The sequence below is a fragment of the Colletotrichum lupini genome, chromosome 1, assembly GCF_023278565.1.
Source record: "Colletotrichum lupini chromosome 1, complete sequence".
Classification (NCBI taxonomy): domain Eukaryota; kingdom Fungi; phylum Ascomycota; class Sordariomycetes; order Glomerellales; family Glomerellaceae; genus Colletotrichum; species Colletotrichum lupini.
In genome coordinates, this window is record NC_064672.1 from 6062745 (window position 1) to 6079656 (window position 16912).

General features: G+C 50.9%; 5 protein-coding genes and 1 non-coding gene across 6 annotated transcripts; 3 read left to right on the forward strand and 3 right to left on the reverse strand.

Moving 5' to 3' along the window:
* Positions 1-1110: 1110 nt before the first annotated feature.
* Positions 1111-3170, reverse strand: CLUP02_01807 (taurine catabolism dioxygenase TauD; the record flags this gene model as incomplete). The annotated part of the gene is made up of 3 exons (XM_049280844.1): positions 1111-1582; positions 1661-2307; positions 2364-3170. The coding sequence occupies 3 exons, from the start codon at positions 3168-3170 to the stop codon at positions 1111-1113; spliced, it is 1926 nt and encodes a 641-aa protein (XP_049136801.1).
* A 1378-nt stretch (positions 3171-4548) lies between these two features.
* On the forward strand, positions 4549-7405 carry CLUP02_01808 (FAD monooxygenase; the record flags this gene model as incomplete). Its single annotated transcript, XM_049280845.1, has 7 exons — positions 4549-4687; positions 5233-5295; positions 5357-5422; positions 5480-5599; positions 5659-6213; positions 6312-6647; positions 6963-7405. The coding sequence occupies 7 exons, from the start codon at positions 4549-4551 to the stop codon at positions 7403-7405; spliced, it is 1722 nt and encodes a 573-aa protein (XP_049136802.1).
* Positions 7406-9322: 1917 nt separating this feature from the next.
* Positions 9323-11156, forward strand: CLUP02_01809 (major facilitator superfamily transporter; the record flags this gene model as incomplete). Its single annotated transcript, XM_049280846.1, has 3 exons — positions 9323-9788; positions 9945-10320; positions 10409-11156. 3 exons carry the CDS (start codon positions 9323-9325, stop codon positions 11154-11156), a joined length of 1590 nt encoding a protein of 529 aa, XP_049136803.1.
* Positions 11157-11428: 272 nt separating this feature from the next.
* On the reverse strand, positions 11429-13791 carry CLUP02_01810 (uncharacterized protein; the record flags this gene model as incomplete). Its single annotated transcript, XM_049280847.1, has 12 exons — positions 11429-11476; positions 11540-11609; positions 11755-11923; positions 12066-12192; positions 12246-12324; positions 12471-12552; positions 12656-12708; positions 12769-13053; positions 13111-13172; positions 13199-13510; positions 13617-13687; positions 13752-13791. The coding sequence occupies 12 exons, from the start codon at positions 13789-13791 to the stop codon at positions 11429-11431; spliced, it is 1398 nt and encodes a 465-aa protein (XP_049136804.1).
* Positions 11959-12051, reverse strand: CLUP02_tRNA020. The gene has a single exon. It is a non-coding gene; the product is annotated as a tRNA-Pro (tRNA).
* A 1368-nt stretch (positions 13792-15159) lies between the features above and the next one.
* Positions 15160-16114, forward strand: CLUP02_01811 (uncharacterized protein; the record flags this gene model as incomplete). Its single annotated transcript, XM_049280848.1, has 2 exons — positions 15160-15295; positions 15357-16114. The coding sequence occupies 2 exons, from the start codon at positions 15160-15162 to the stop codon at positions 16112-16114; spliced, it is 894 nt and encodes a 297-aa protein (XP_049136805.1).
* Between the last annotated feature and the right edge of the window lie 798 nt (positions 16115-16912).

Here is a 16912-nt window from a genome sequence, read left to right on the forward strand (position 1 = left end):
GGCTCCAGAGTCGAAGAAAAACCTTTGCCGCGGCCGGGGTTTCGGCAACCTAGTGTCTTGGCTTCGGACAGCGGTTTACGGCCCGTCCCCGGCAATATCTCGTTGGGCGGCTGAATCTCCGAACCTTACACATGCTTACGCACTGCTATACTTGACCTGCTTTCTATTCGAGGGCACGAAAAGTGGGCTTGACAAAGTCTCTAGAGCCTAGACTTTATGGGTTTACGGTAGTACGGTGAACTGTACAGCCTGGCCAACAATGGATCCACAAGCGAGTAGTAGCAAACTCATGTAGGTGGGTTATGGTGACTACAGCTATCCGCAATAATGCATCTCACCCATGAACCGGCATGTTTCACCATATGAGGACGTGTCTTCCTAAAATTTCCGAATGTTTTCCAGAGTAAACGCTTGACATCTGCCCACATGCCGGAAGTGCCTAGGAGGACGGCTGGTATTCTCCGCCATTGCAACTACGGCATAGCCGTGGCGTGATCTACTTACCAGCGACAACATAACAGACGTGACATTTGGCTTCTTGCACAGTATTATGATGCAACCCAATGACAAGTTCTTCTTGTCGTATCAGCGTCTCAGATGCATGGTCATCGTAACTTCGAATATGAAGTCCCAGAAGAACATCGCACACCTCAAAGCTTCTCCGAGAGGATCCAGTCCCAGAGTTTGATTCCGAGTCGAGATCGTCAGACTTTAAGGATGTCTTGGTCAAGATATCAAGTATGCATCATGCTCAAGTGACGTGATTAATGATGGCCTTTAGAGTCTGGTTGATGATTTTCCTTTTAAAATCACCAATCATTTGTCTGTTGTTCACGTCCGTACCGTGGTAACATGAAACTAAGATCACGCCACGTAGTATTATACGGCAATCAAATTTGCCTCTGGATCTCATCCAGCCACTGACATCGGTACTTGACACACTCTTTGTAATTTATCAGACAAAATTCGATTCAATCGCTTCAGACTAAAATGTATCTATGCCGAGCTTAATCAGAACAGAGAGGGAATCCTAAACTAACACCACTAATGCCAATTTTCCAAACTTTTCCTTGCATATCAAAACAGTCCCAAGATCAAACAATTCGTTCCTTAATCAAAGTGAATGCGCCACATCTCTCTGGGAGAGCCAGCCGTGAAATCACTGCGGGTGTGCATGGCCAGGATGTTATCGCTGACCAGCAGATCACCCTGTTGCCAGGAGAAGTAGAGGGTGTTTCTTCTGTCGTGGAGGAGGGAGTCAATGATGTTGCAGATCTCGGTGCTCTCGCTCTCGCTCACGCCCTCGATGACCACGTCAGTGGCGTTAAAGGCAGTCTTGGACTGGGGCCAAGGCTCGTGATATCGGATGCAGGGCTCTCCGGTCGTGGGGTGGTCGACGACGAGAGGAAGGCCACCCATCTTGGTAGAGTCGAAGGAGCTAGTCTGGACGCTCCAGGTGAGCTCTCTCAGTCTATCCACAGACAGGTGAGGAGGCAGGTTCTGGAAGAGAAGTCTGGAGGGCGTGAAGAGGGTGAAGCCGGTGTCACTCGGTGAGGGTGTGATGGAGGTGAAAAACTGGAACCTGTTTTCGGTGTGTTAGGGAAAGAAGCTCATGAAGGTTTTCGCTTGACAAGTTCGCCACAGCGGGGATGTAACTTACTTGGGAGGGTTGGGAAGAAGCTTCTCAGTTCCGTCCGCCTGGGGCACTTTGTGGGTCTTGAACAGCCCATCGAAGTGGAATGGCATCCACTCGGCTGACAGAACGTTGTTCAGACCACGGGTATCGGCACCCTGGTCCTTCACCTCCAGGACGAGACCAAACTTCCATGGCAAGGGAGTGCCGAACTCCTCCGACTTCTTGACGAACAAGTCGCGATCCTTGGTCTTGGTGAATCCTCTCATGACAACGGGTGAGTTGACCTCGGACAAAGCGCGGACCTTTTTGGCCTCAACGTCGTGGATGGAGAGCTTCTTGGAGCCGGGGGCCGGGCGGATGAGGAGACCGCAGGGGTACATGGGCTCAAAGACGACGTCCGACTTCCACTGCATCAATTCGCTCTTCTCGCGGAAGTAGCTAGGTCTTCCCTCCTCGTAGACGAGCTCGTACTTGGGGTCGTTCTCGAAGTCGGCGCGGGGGCCAGTGGTAATGGCGCCGCTCAGGTCGAAGGCGATCGAGCAGTGCCAGGGAGTGGTGTAGTAGGAAGAGGTGGGAAGAGGGCTGATGGAGATCTTGTTCTCGCCGGTGGAGGGGTGAATGGAGAGGCGGATGTGGTCGCGGAAGTTCTCACGGACGGCGCGAGCAAAGGCCTGTGTTTGGAAACTTAATAGTTGAAAAAAGCTGTTGATATCATGTTGCAACTTACATCACCACGCTGCAGCATCTGCTTGGAGATGTACTCGATGCCAGTCTTGAACTTGGTCTTGGATCGGTCCTCTCCGACGGGGTAGACATGGCGCAAATCGGTCTCGAGGAACTTGATGTATCCGCGATATGTCAGGCAGGTATCTTCGTTCTTGGAGATCTCGGTGGAGGGGTCGTAGTCAGATCGGCCAAAGGTGTTAAGAAGGGCGCGGCGGAAGTTGGTAGCGTTCGCAACATATGTGATCTCCTCAAGCTTGTTAGGGAGGTGAGGAAGGTGAACAAGATCCTGAAGGCGCGAAAAGTCGATGTTGAGCAGGTTCTTCTCGGCAGCAATGTCGCGGAGGGTCTCTCCATATGACCAAACCTCCTTGTCGGGAACACCGAGAAGGTCGTTGTACACAAGACCGTCAGAAATGATGGTCAACTTCGCGCCGGGCTCGTAGATGTCCTTGATTGCAGAGCAGAGACCGTTGAGGTTGGCGAGAGAGAACTCCTCAGCCTTATCCGGCAGACGGCTGAGGACCTTGTCCTTTGTGTTGGGCGACTTGAAAGGGAAAGCAGGAAGGCACATGCGGATGGGGCTCTGTGTCTTGACTTTTCTGTAGATCTGGGAGAGGAAGCCCAGTCTGCCCTCAAGCTGGGCAGGGCATGTTTCGTGTGGGCGTCTAAGGCGGTAGCGGCAGATGATGTCGAGAATGTCGGCTGCTTTTGAGAGGGCTTCGTCGTCCATCATCTGAGGTGCCACCTTTGAGATGAGCTGAACCTCTGGTGACGGTTGGCGAACCGGTGTTTCTACAAGAGAAGGCATGTCGTTGAATGTGGCTGAAGTAGAGGCGAAGAGGACTGAAAAGGTATGAAGAGGTTAGGGTAATGGAGGCTTGATTAACAAGATAAACGACGATCAAAGTAAGTTTAAGGCTGGCAGATGCAGCTGGGTCTTAATGCAATTTGAGCCTGGTCTAGTAGAGAAAAACCTTCCAAAGTCTCGGGAGACGCAACCGGCTTATATCCAGCTTCCTTTCGTAGCATAGCCTGCCAACGTTGCATCTGCATACAGACTTGCTCGGAGATGACGATCACAGGGAAAGGGTAATGGCAAGGAGCAGCGGGCCAAGTCGCGGCACTGGCCGTGATGGGCTCGGAGCTGCGTCAGGTCACATCTGGCCATCCCCCATATCAAGGCCCATAACGGTCTTATTCCGGTCCTCTTCATCCACAATTCCCGTGGTTGTTCGATACACAATGTCGCCACTAGGGGTCAATAGCAAAACGTCTAGAAGGATGGTAAGATGGTAAGGATTTGCCCACGGAATCAATATGCACCCGGCATCGTGGCCCTGTCGAAGGATGTCATACCATGCATGACCTTCTTTTCTTTTCTTTTTTTCGTACTCTACGTAGCATACGGAGTACTCTTGATTGTTTTTCCTAATCTTCACCCGGCTTCCATCGTCGATTGAGTCAGTGCCGCCACCCCACTACCCAGGAACGGCCCCATCAGGATCAGGAAACTCATGCGCTCCATCGGACATGGACCAAGTTTGAAGGGCTGACAGCTAAACGACCCACGTCACGGTGGACACCTGCCTGACATAGCCGGCTGAAGACTCGAAGGAGGAATCAAGTGTGTGGCCACTGGCCAGTGCAAGATCTAAGTTGCAGCCGCGCGGGAGTCGTCAAGGGAAGGTGAAAAGATCCTGGTTTGGATCCTCTGGGAGGCGTACCAGTGTGGGGAGGGTACCACTTGTGTGAAAACAGACAAAGAATCGAGCCACCAACGTCAGGCTAGGCTATTGACAGTCTGGTTCATCCCAGGTCAAGCCGCGGCAGATGGATGGCTGAACCGTTGAACATAGTCGTAGACCCCGACTAGTAGGGGGCCAGATTCCGCACCGGCAGGATCCTCCCGCGGCTGTGGGGACAGGGGCCCCCCGAGGAGAGCAAAAACGCGCCTTTCCCGATCGGCTTTCTGGACCGTGACACGATGCCTGGGATGGCATGGCGAAAGATTGGGAGTACCACGGCGCAGATTCCTCACTTGGGCAGGTCTAGCCAGATAGCCGGGATTACAGCTGCATTGCTACATTGGCATGTCGTGGCATGTCACATTAAGATCGTCGGAACAACATTCAGGTTTGTAAGGTCGATTGCTCTTTGCGGAGTGCATCCACAGTCGTGTGTGGTCGATGCGTAGCATTCGATTCCAGGTCAGGAAGAACCCCGGCGCGCTCCGATATCAGACGATTATCCGCGGTATTGCTTCGAGCATCGGTCACACCGGAGGGGGCTCGGCTCAAGGCACGGCGCACTCTTCGGCCGTCGACCGTAAGTAGTCCCGGACTTGGCCTTGGTTCATTGATGTCAGGCCTCGCCGGTCAGGCCTCGTCGGTTAAGGGATAGCTTAGGGGGGCATAAAGAGGGGGACCAAGCAACAAAGGAGCAGCTCAGGCATATATAGAGCGCTGGTAGTACACCTCGAGGGAAGGGCAGATTTCAGTAATTCCTCTTTTAGACCCTAACAGCAGTTGGCCTCTGTGAGCTTCTTCCCTGTGTCGTACACCTATTGACAATTGATGTCAGATATCAAGTAAGCCACCCATCGAACAATACCTGCTGGTTCCGCGTAAGACAATGCCTATGCCCCTGATCCGATCGATTTAGTAATCGGTAGTCGTTCGACCTGCATTTCAGATTTTTTTCTTCCGAACTCATCGTACTCGGGCAATCCTACCAATAACTATACTTATCTTGGACATTGACGACTTACACGGAGCTGAACCCTTGCGACCAACATCACTGCATCAACTTTAACCTTTGTCATTCACTCTCACAACCTCTCTTGACACCACGCGCAAGTAACATTCAGTCAGTAATCATGGGCTCTATTCCTCGCGAGACTCTTGAAACCGAGGTCGATCTGGCCATCATTGGCGGTGAGTATTCCTGCCGACTTACACAGATGAGTAGACAATGAAATCTGACTCAAGGGTGCAGGCGGGCCAACTGGTCTTCTCACCGGCTACCTCGCAGAGCAGCTTGGTGTGAAGGTATGCATTATTGGTAAGTTGGCGAAGATAAGCTCTTCAAGTTAAGCTTCAGTGTTAACACGCAAAACAGACAGCAAGAATGCGCCTCTTGAATTGGGCAGAGCCGATGCACTCAACGCTCGTACCCAACAAGCTCTTGAAGTCGTTGGCATCCTTGACGACCTTATCTCACAAGGCATCACCTGCAATAGTAGGCTCTGAACCACCTTCCTGATTTGATGAGAACGCAAAAGCTGACACAATTTGCAGCGAGTTCAACCTTTGCGGATGGTGAATTCAAGTCGCGCCAAAGCCAATGGTGGACTGGTCTTGAGCACTGCTTCCGCAAGAACTTCCTGATGATTGGCCAGCCCGCTGTCGAGAAGGTCCTTGCAGAGAGACTCAAGACGCCCGTCTGCTTTGGCGAAGTCGTCACTTCTATCTCAGAGGACAAGAACGGCGTGGTGACGACAACAAACAAGGGGCGAGTGATCCGCAGCAAGTATGCGGTGGGAGCCGATGGCGCTCGCTCCACAGTCCGCAACACGCTGGGAATCACCTTCACCGGGACCAAGCCCGAGATGATCTGGGCCGTTTTGGACACTTTCATTGACACGTCGTTCCCCGTCTGCTCCGAGATCATTACGTTTCAGCTAAACGGCCAGAGCCGAGTCTCGTGGATCCCCCGGGAGCGTGGCATGGCCAGATTCTACATCCTGCTTGATGGCGAGATCACGCAGGAGAAGGCCGAGAATTCCATCCGCGAGCACATGGCTCCTCACCGAGTGGACTTCAAGAAGACGGAGTGGTTCAGCACGTTTGATGGTAAGCGGCACCCTGGCACAGCGAGCCGGCGGCATAGCCCGCTCTTGCAACATGCCATCCAAATGCTGTTACATGAAGATAGCTGACACTGCATACAGTCAAGGAGCGTATTGCATCGACATTCGTCTCTCAGAACGGAGGCGGCCGCATTATCTTGGCAGGTGATGCAGCGCACGTTCACTCGGTGAACGGTGGCCAAGGCCTCAACACCGGTATTGCCGACGCGTTTGCGCTATCATGGAGGCTGGCACAAGCCATCACAAACGACAAGCTCAGCCCTGACGCGGCTGATAAGCTGATCAGGAGCTACGACATTGAGCGGCGCACCGTTGCCCAGGGCGTCATCGACGTTGCAGCGAAGCTTGTCAGAGACACAGTTCGAACGGCAAAGGAGTACGTCTCCACAATCGAGAAAAACGCTGGGTACATCACAGGTAAGCTTGTCTTGCATGTTTATTGCGCTGTATTCTCCTAGCTTCCCCCCCCCTCCTAAGTCCCCGAGCCGGAGTCCTCTTAGGGCTGCGCTTCTGTTCTCCTAAACTCTGTTTGAGTGTCTGGCCCCCTTCATGGATGGGACATGGAGACCACTGCAGATTCGGGAAGTCCTTCCAGAATCCCTAGACCACCCTACCATGCGACAATCCCTCTACTCCACGTTTCTCCACGCTCCCGAAACCTAGCAGTCTTCAAGCATGCTGCGTAGCGGCAAGAATCTTCGGCTAATCTTCTTTCACCAACTAATACCTTAGGCATGGGCGTGTCTTACGATGGCACTGGCTCCCCCCTGATCCAAGAGGCCCCCAGCCAGGGCATCTGGACCGCCGGCCGGCGCTGTCCGGATGTCTTCCTGACGCCAGCATCCGGAGAAGAGCCGAAGCGCTTGTATGATCTTGTCGCTGGCAAGTATGGCAAGCATTTGGTGCTGAAGATTGGACGACAGTCGAATGGTCCCGCCTTGGGAGATGGTCTCCAGGATTTGGCCAGACTCTTCACCGTCGCCCCCCACAATGCGGAGACTCCTCGTACGACCGCTGTGAATGAAGATTCTTCATCGCCAGAAACGTCCTTCTCAGCCGAGTGGGCGAAGGACGATGACGACTTCACCGTTGTCGTCAGACCCGACATGTACATTGGCTACGTCGGTCTCGGAGGAGATGGGTGGAAGGATTACCTGTCGTACCTGACTCAGTAACGGGTGTGACAAGCAAGTTTTTTGCGACGATGATGTTTTTGTTTTTAGACAAGATGATGTACCATTACCGGATTTACTGGAGCGAACGCCCAAAACGGGCAAACGAAATTCTTTTTAGAGAGACCCCTGATAGCTCAATTTACGGATAGACAAAAACCCACGTTTAGTATTCACACACCTCTCGCAATGTGATTGATCATCGTCAGCCAATTGGGATGGGCACGGTGATCTAAACTCCCTTGTTGGCCCCCGTTACGGTGCACATGGAGCTGTCATATGCAGATAATATATCACATCGTGCCCACACATCGTCGCTTTCCTCTGTGCGAATTACGGATACGTTGTCATTTATCGTTCGCCCCCAACGTGACGCTGCGCGTCGATTCAATCGCTTGCTTGTTCAGGGGACTCGTAACCGAAACCGAAGAGCCGAAAAGACCGAGGAAGACCTATCGGCTCTTGATAGCTGATAACGCGAAAGGGCCCAGCATTATTAGGTTGTGCTTCTTCAGCACACAATCTGCAACTTTATTTGGAGTTGCTGCGGCCTTACTGCGACCTGCCACATTGATCTCCAGACAATCGCTACGGGACCCCATTCCGAGTCCCGACGACCGCCACGTTCCGTCGGCTCGGAACTGGCACTGCAGAAAGCGCGGAACCGAACCGAAGACAAGCTTGAACCAAGTCGAACCAACATCAGGTTACAGACCAGGAATGTGGGATACTCCGTAGTTTCCCTGAATAAACACGTCATCATCCTGAGACTCCCCCCACGCCGACGGTTTTTCCGGTTGTCATGCAAAAGGCAGATATTTTCATGTTTTCTTCATCCCACCGGTGCGCGCGCCGGCAACTAGGGCGGCAACTAGCGGGATTTTGCGGTTTGTTTCTCAGGGCTCTTAGCTAATAAACTGCTAAGTCAGCGTTGTTGACAATTCAGTCCCCGATTTTCGATCACCGCGCCAAGACGTACATAAGGAGGGCCTCGGCATCTTTTTTATCTATGAACAGGAGCCTCGGACTGATTTTGTCTGCAGTTCGGCGTTCAGATAGCAGACAACGACGCCAAAAAGCTGATAAGACGCTACCAAACGACGGACCATGGCCGAACAGGCCAGAAAGACTCAAAGAAGCATTTTCTCATTCACCGCCCAGTGTAACCTAACCATAATCGCACAAGAATTATCAATCGTCAACTCCACTACTCCGAAGTTTCGACGAGGTTCAAATGCCTCAAAGCCGTTGGCATTCGCAGATTCCAGAAGAGGTCCGAGACGTTGGAGGATTCTCGCAATGTGACATGATGAAGCCCCCCTCGTTGCGGACACATTTGACTAGGGGAGTCCGCCTCATAAATGCCAAAAATGATGTGTAGCTTGCGAGTTCATCATTGTACGAGTGAAATGTTCAGTAATAGACTACTCTGACACTTTTTGTTTTCCGTCTACCGCAGCCTGCAACGTTGATCCCTATCCGCTCTGGCCGATCCGACTTCCTCATTGGGCCTCGAACCACCATAATCCTCAAGCTTTCTGACTCTTCAGACCGCGTCAAGACTTGTCTGGTCTCCGAGACGTTGGAAGTTTCCCGAACAATAACAGCCAGGGCCACTGTGCCTGACTTACACCTTATTTTACTCGCGGCCCCTCGCCTCAGGTTATTTACATCCCACCTGGAAACGGTAAGGTTACCGCTATACTTTCCCCCAAGTCATCGCAACAACGACATACTTGGAGGTCCATCTGGTCTCTGTAACGTGGCCTGCGACCGCGGGCGGCGCAACCCGAGCTGCGGCGAGGCCCAGGCGGCTTTTTGGGGGGTCCGTGGAGGGCTCCGTCTATTGTACTTAAACAAAATGGAAGGCTAATTTTCCATTGTTGCTCGTTCTTTTGCTCAGGTGGGAGAACTGGATAGATGTCAGAAAGGCCTGCTGAGCAAGCTCTTTACCTATCGTTAATTCATTCATTTCGTCGTCGTCGCTGGATGATCTCTCGCTCTGTTAATCAAGCCGGCCTTGACAACGAATCAGTACGACCAACGCCACAGCCGCAGTCAAGTCCACCAATCGAGGAAAGGACCGCACGACATACCATCCCGGTAGTTGCATCACCGCCGCCTGCAGCGCTAGCAATAACCGCGGTCGATACTACCCAACCTATTCGTATTGAGAGAACCATGGAGTACACATCCGATAAAGAAAAGCCCTACGGGCCGGGCGAAGACCCAATGCAGAAGCTCGATGAAGAGAGCGGTAGCGATGGTATTGATGAGTTCAAGTCACCGCCGCCGTCGCCCACTAAGCCGACGGGGCCCCCGAATGGAGGCTTGAAAGCCTGGATGCAAGTTCTTGGCTCGTTTTTCATTTATTTCAACACGTGGGGTAAGTCATAAGTCGGACCATCCGCCCATACAGTAATTTCAAGTCCTGTGCACTGCCTTTTTGGGGCAAATGAAATCCCGCGGGCTCCCGCATAGCCTGCATCAATTTGGGGATTAAGCCAAGCAATGAGCGCGTTCAGAACTAACAGTATTCCAGGACTTGTTGCCAGTTTCGGTACCTTCCAGGTCTACTATGAGGGTCACCTCCTGAAGGAACACAGCTCTTTCGCTATTTCCACAATTGGCTCGTTGCAAAGTTTCTTGATGGTGTTTCTGGGCCTCTTTGCCGGCCCCATCTTTGATTTGGGATACGCCAAGCAACTTCTCTGGGTGGGAACCACATTGATCGTCACCGGGTCTATCCTCCAGAGTCTCAGCCACAATCTTTGGCAACTCTTGTTAACACAAGGTCTCTGTGTCGGCATTGGACAGGGAAGTTTAGCTGTGCTGGGAGTTGCTATCTTATCGCCGTGGTTCACGACTAAGCTACCCATGGCAACCGGCATTGCAGCGGCTGGAAGCGGTGTTGGCGGGTAAGTCTTCCCTCACCAAAAATCTCCGGCTCAGAAAGTATCCCGCCGGCTAAGGCTGGCCATCCGTACTAACATCGTGTTCTCATAGCCTGGTATTGCCGATTCTTTTCAGATCGATACAGCCAGAAATTGGCTTCCGCTGGACTGTGCGCACCATGGCGCTGATCGCGCTCACAACCCTTAGCATTTCCATCGTGACCATGGAACCGCCTAAACCTTCAGCTTTCAGAAGACCCTTGATTGACCGCACTGCCTTCAAAGACGCCCCGTATCTACTTTTCGTGGCCGCCTGCTGCCTCGTGTTCCTTGGCATGTACACTCCGTTCGTCTACATTCCGGGATACGCGTTGGCAAGGCATGCTGTCAGCACAGAGATCGACAAGTATCTGCTTGCGATCCTCAACGGCGCATCCATTGTCGGCCGCACCGTACCAATCTTATTCACCGCTCAACTCGGTCGAATGAACATGCTCATCGTCGCAGTAGCGGCCTTATCCATCTCGGCATTCTGTCTCTCGGCAGTCACCCACACTCCTGCGTTGTTGGTGACGGTCATCTTTTACGGAACCAGCAGCGGAGCATTCTTCTCTCTGCAGCCGGCTACATTTTCTCTTCTCACGGAGGACAAGAAGTACATCGGAACCAGACTTGGTATGGCTTATGCCGTAATGTCTGTTGCTCTGTTGCTAGGTTCTCCCGTTGGCGGCGCACTCGTACGCTCTGTAGGCTACATTAGCGCCTGGATCTGGGCAGGAGTGACCCTCGGGCTGGGTAGCATCACAATCGCATGTTCGCGAGGCATGGCAACTAAGTGGGATTGGAAGAAAACGCTTTAGTTGCCCCAAGTTTTGCATAACCAGACTTGTCTAATAACATAGAGATGATACCCTGATAGATTTCTGTAGACTAGCTTAGCCTAGATGACTCACCGCTTAATGCTTACATGATGTTGATGCCACCAATCCGGATGTATTTTGCTTCGTCTCAAGTGCGATGTTGATCGAGTCCAGTTGAGCCAGCTCTTACCAGCTGATCCTTCATCCCCTGGGCTACAATAGTTCTACAGTAGTAATGTAATTATGAAGTAATAAACGCTCTCTGCGCACTCCTAGTGGTCAATAGATTCCCAGGCAGATGCCCAAGTAGTCGGCTTCGACTGAGGTACCATTTCCCACACTCAGTGCAAACTTGGCTCTCCCGTACATAGTGAGACACTGACTAGTAACCATCCCAGCTCGGATGAAAATTGCATACGCGGCACGCATAGAACCAGTCGTGCCAGGAACCATCTGGGGCGACATCTCACGCGTCCAATTAAGCATATTCGAGCCTTTTCTTTTATGTAAGTAGCGTATTGTCTTGGCACACACTCAGCCTCTTGGCCCCTATTCTCTTAGTCACTTTGTCTCGCTCCATCTACTCGGCATTGTCTACTTCAGCATGGATAAAGTAAACAGAACGGAGCACCCGATGAGTCGGATTCTCCAGCCAACGCCAAGAAATTGATAGGTGTTCCACACGTAGTTTCCCATGGCAAGCACAAACCTTCCGTATCCTTGGTAGAGAACCATCGGCCCTACTTCAAAAAGGACCCTGAGCTCCACTACGGATTCAGTGGAGATCAGGCAAAAGGGTTAGGGCCCTGGCCAGGATTCGAACCTGGGGCCTCTTCCAAGTGGATGTGTTTAATGACAACCCTAAGGAAGAATCATACCGCTAGACCACCAGGGCGTTGGCAAACTCACGATAGTCGGTAAGTTGCTGGGAGGAGCGGCCGTTGCTTCGTCTCTTCATCCACAGCGAGCATTGCATCAAGGGCTCGACATGTCGTGTTGCTTCATCCAGAGTGCGCACGGACCCTGAAGTGACGGACTAGAACAATGGTGTTGATGTAGCTCTGTTTCTTATGTACACTGGAACAGCACATGCTTGTTCCAGCGGTGCTTGTTGTGGGAAGTGCTGTGAGAAGTAGCAACTCGTGCGGATAGACCAAAGTTCATGGCGCTTTGGAGCCTCATTTCACCCGTGGGAGCATTCGATTATGCCTCAATGCTGTTTCTGGTATTTCAAGCATGCCAAAAGTAAGTAATATGGAGTAGTTGCGAATAATTCTTTGACTAGATAGCTATTATTGTGTTCGGGGATCATACGAGACTGTGGTCTCGTGGGTGACTTGAATTCGAGCGGCCGTTGACGGCGTGACTCGACCATCGTTTCTATTCGCAAATGAGACTGACTAACGCCATTGAAGTCACTTCATTAGCCGCATGATCTATTCCGCTACAGGTCCTTCGGTGCTGATTTGATTCAGATTCGATAACTGTCTCCCGCTCACTGAAAATATCCGTGCGGTACCTCCTTCCAGACCATAACTCAGCTTCGTCATCGCTACATTTTGCTTTTACCGAACTCTTTTCTGGAAGATCATCATGTGACTATAATTCATACGACTCGGACTGCATGTTGTGTCTTTTTCTGTTATTCTCGATGACAGTGGAGTATGGCAATGACTTCTTTCCGCTCTTGTCAGCAGATCCGGTGATATGTGAAGAAATGAAGCTTGGCAGATATCGGACAAAGAAAGGCTTCAACCCAGGGACCGAGGCGCACACAATGCCGGCATTCGCCTCGAGGAAGGACCAGTTGAATTGTTCGGCTACATCCCAGCTGTAACCAGCACTCTTCAACAGTGATGGAAGGATGATCGTCCGTTTGATCGCCGATGCACAAACACTACGAGCAGTTAGGACCGGAGTGATACTTTGACGGAATAAGATATAGATAGAAAACAAGGAGGCAAAGGCTCTCACAATATCCCAGTGGCGAACATTAGAATGACAGAAACCTTCTGCCTTCGAGCCATTCAAAGTGGAATGACAATTTTCAGCGGAAGCAGAAGTATGACGACGTCCATAATGATGTTTGCGATGCTGAGGATCATAAAAAAAGTCTCTTTGTCGACGCAGTGGGCAGTCTGCAGTGCCTCTGTGTCCCATGATGCGTAGATTGGACGACAACCGAAGATGCTCAGCAGTTGATAGGCCACAGAATAAGCGATGACAATTCCGATGAGACTGGTGACGATGATTCGAAAGCTTCGATCGGGATACAACCGTAGGTAGAGGAACAAGAGGGAAAGTTTCGCCAGTACAACACTGAGAGAATACGTCACGGTGGTACATGTGCCGTACTAGTGTCAATTCGAGTCAGCTTTCCGAAGCATGCCTTGCGTAGATATCCACTCAGTAGCTCGTATCTGACTCAAAATAATGATTAGTGGGCAATAGTTAACTTACAATGAGAAACCCGGGGTTATAATCTGCGTAAGTCACCTGCCAGAAATGCGATGCAACGCCTAGATCAATCACTACCTTAAGTCGGTGAGAAACAGGACAGGTAGAATAGTAAGGAAGGAATGAATGCGAACTTACTTTCCATTCCTGTAGCCAAGAAGGCAAGGCTCATGACCATTGAAGTGATAATCAAGTCTGTTTTCTAAGTGTTAGTAGTTCTCTCAGATCATCATGATGTAGACGACATCTGCGCCCGTCGCCATGGCGGAAATTTCGAAATGCTGACGCTCTCAGGAACGGTGTTCGAGAGATGATGAACGCAAAAGACCAGCTCGTGCAAGCTGCATTGATATACTGGGTTCCTGAAACTTTTGAAGGATGTCATGTGCGGAACAATCCCAAAGAGTTGTTGGTTCTAACATCTGAGATTGATCAGACGTTGAGCCATGTCTTCGTGGTTATCACACTTGGCAATGGGCATCCTTTTTCCAACCACAACTCTCCTCGGAAATGCTTCCTAACGGAGGCTCTCATATTCATCAAAGATGTCATGGATCACTTCGTTGGTTCACGTGCAAGGATGTAGCCCACTGCATATGCATGTTTGCCATGCCAGGGGGAGTCTTCAGCAAACAAATCTTTTCGCTGGCGAAGGATTTCGGCCAAGAATATCTTTCGATTTCCCCCAACAACCGAGTCCTTGGGCCACTCAGATTCTTTGTGTTTCGGGAGGTTTTCTCCGTGCGGGCCGCTAAGCATGTAAAATAGATGTTCAATTCCAAGTTATCGATGAGTGGCGAACCCGACTTCGCAGTCTGAAGTCGATGTACGAAGACAGGTAATCTTAACATCCGAACATAGGCTTATGTCTATGTGTACTTAATCTATGAACCAACGTCTGTAAGATAACTTCCTGAAAGACGAACATCCTCGGCGTGAAGTACACTGGTAGCATCCGGTGCGCAAAGTGCGGGTAACACTAGGATCTCGAGCCCACTTGGTGTTTCGTTATCTCGCTTGAACGAATCCTACATTGAACATCAGGGTGAAGTGCTTGGATTCCTCAATATCTAGCTGTGCTGGTGTTGCCAACGGTGACGCTCGTCTATAAATCACATATGATCTCTCATTCGTGCACCAAAGTTCGGCCGCAAAATGAGATCTTGGCTCATTGGAGGCGGCCCGCAGGCCGATACGTGGAGCCAAGGCATTAGAAATTAGGATCCCAGCCGCGGAGACGATGGCTTCCCTTCGAAGCCACAAGATGCTTGTCATATGTGGATATGATACGATCCAATGTGACAAGCTGGGGTTGAAGGACTTATTGGAACCGGGGTTCTCGGTTCACAACCAACGCCGGTTTCGTCTTGAGAAAGTACACATAGGATTGTCGATCCTATGTCTACGTTTGATTGCTCCTGAAAACACGAAATCTCTTTCTTCCTTATCGAGAAGGTTTCTCTAGTATCCGGGTCTAGCTGATTTCTATCTCACCTACCATACTCTCTTTGGCGTATTGCGAACTTCTACATGAAACCATCTCACAATGTCTCAGATGCAAAGTGAGAAAGAGAAGCATCCAGAACTTTTCAAACCGGATTTGAACATTGACAGGCGGCAATGCAAGCGTGTCGTACCTCTTGAAGTCTTGGCTTTGGGGATGTCCAAGACGGGCACGTCGTGTAAGTAACTTCTAAGCATGTTCAGGCCTTTGGGTTCATCAATCATTCTAACGTGATGCAGCTATGCAACGAGCACTAATAATCCTCGGCTACAACGATGTCTATTATAGATTTACCATGGTCTCAAACATTTGCGAAGTCGAAATGTGGATGGAGGGCATGCACGCGAAGCAGAACCCCAAGTCAGGCCAGCAACCGTTCGGTCGCACAGAATTCGACCAGCTCCTTGGTCACTGCGGGGCCGTTTGCGATATGCCAGCTAACTTCTTCGGTCCCGAGCTGGTGGCGGCATACCCTGATTCCAAAGTGGTCCTTGTCGAGCGCGACATTGAATCCTGGTACAAGAGCTTCGACGAGAGTATCGTCACCGTCGCCTTCAACCCTGTCTGGCGATTTTTATCGTGGCTGCGAGCCAAGTATGTGGCTGAGATTGACGACATCACTTTCACGTGGTTGAAGTACACCTTTGGTGCAGAGACAAGGAAAGAAGTCCCAGAGAAGGCTCGCGATGGGTATCGAAATCACTACGCGACTATTCGAAGAGAGACACCCCCTGATCGGTTGCTCAACTTGCACTTAAAAGATGGATGGGAACGATTGTGTGCCTTCTTGGGAAAGCCTATTCCTGATGTTCCGTTCCCCCATGTCAATGCTCACGAGGCATACCACGAGAAGCTTCAGATAATCATCAGGAAAGGGGCGGTTGCATTCGCAAGGAAGGCGTTATGGGTTGTGGTTCCTGGGCTGATAGGTGTAGCGGCGTATTATCTCGGGTCGAGGGAGGGGTTGCTAGCAAGCATCGCAGGAATCAGCAAGTGAACAGTAGGTAATACAAGTAAACTCCAAACCTTCAAATGATTCTGGTGAAGATTATAGAGTCCTTTAGCTTTGCCTGCCGATATTCGATGTATGATTGTTACGGCCTGCCTCGTGGGTCTTCATGGGGTCACTCAAGTGAGAGGCTTGTATCATTCTCAGAGTGAAAAAAGAACTGACGGGACAGCAGAATACGGAGAAAGCTGATTGGAACTTTCGAGTCAAACATTGAATGACCAACAGATGAATTGGGTGAGACTGCTTTGAGGCCTTGACTGAAATTCCTCCTCCTGCCTCCTGTGATGCTGCAGCCTGCAACGCTGAAGCAGAGAAACACAATGAAGTCTAACATCAGTAAAGCACTCTCAAATGCCAAACGTGATGGCCCGTAATTGATATTTCAGTCCAAGCTGGCGTTCACGGAAATAGTCTTTTAGTATCTTGGCTGACTTGCCTTGATCTGCCGGCAGTTCGCTGTTGCCTTCGACGTCTTCAGTGATTTTCACCCACTTCTTGCCGTCAAGAACGGCAGGACGATCGTTCTTTCTCGTTCACATTAGAATTTTCGCCCACTCATATGAGTTTTTCATTTGCCTCTACTTAAGTTTCGCTCACTTTCTTTCTCATCCTCGCTCTCACTCCGTCTGCCACACCGCTCTCAATTTCATTCCCATTCTTGTACCTGCCTTTGACTTCTCCCGCCTCCTCACTACCTTCCAACATCTGCAACCCATCTGCCACAGGTCCTCCCATAAAAAGGATCTTCACTCTCCCGCTGGTCTGCAAATTTCATTCTCATAC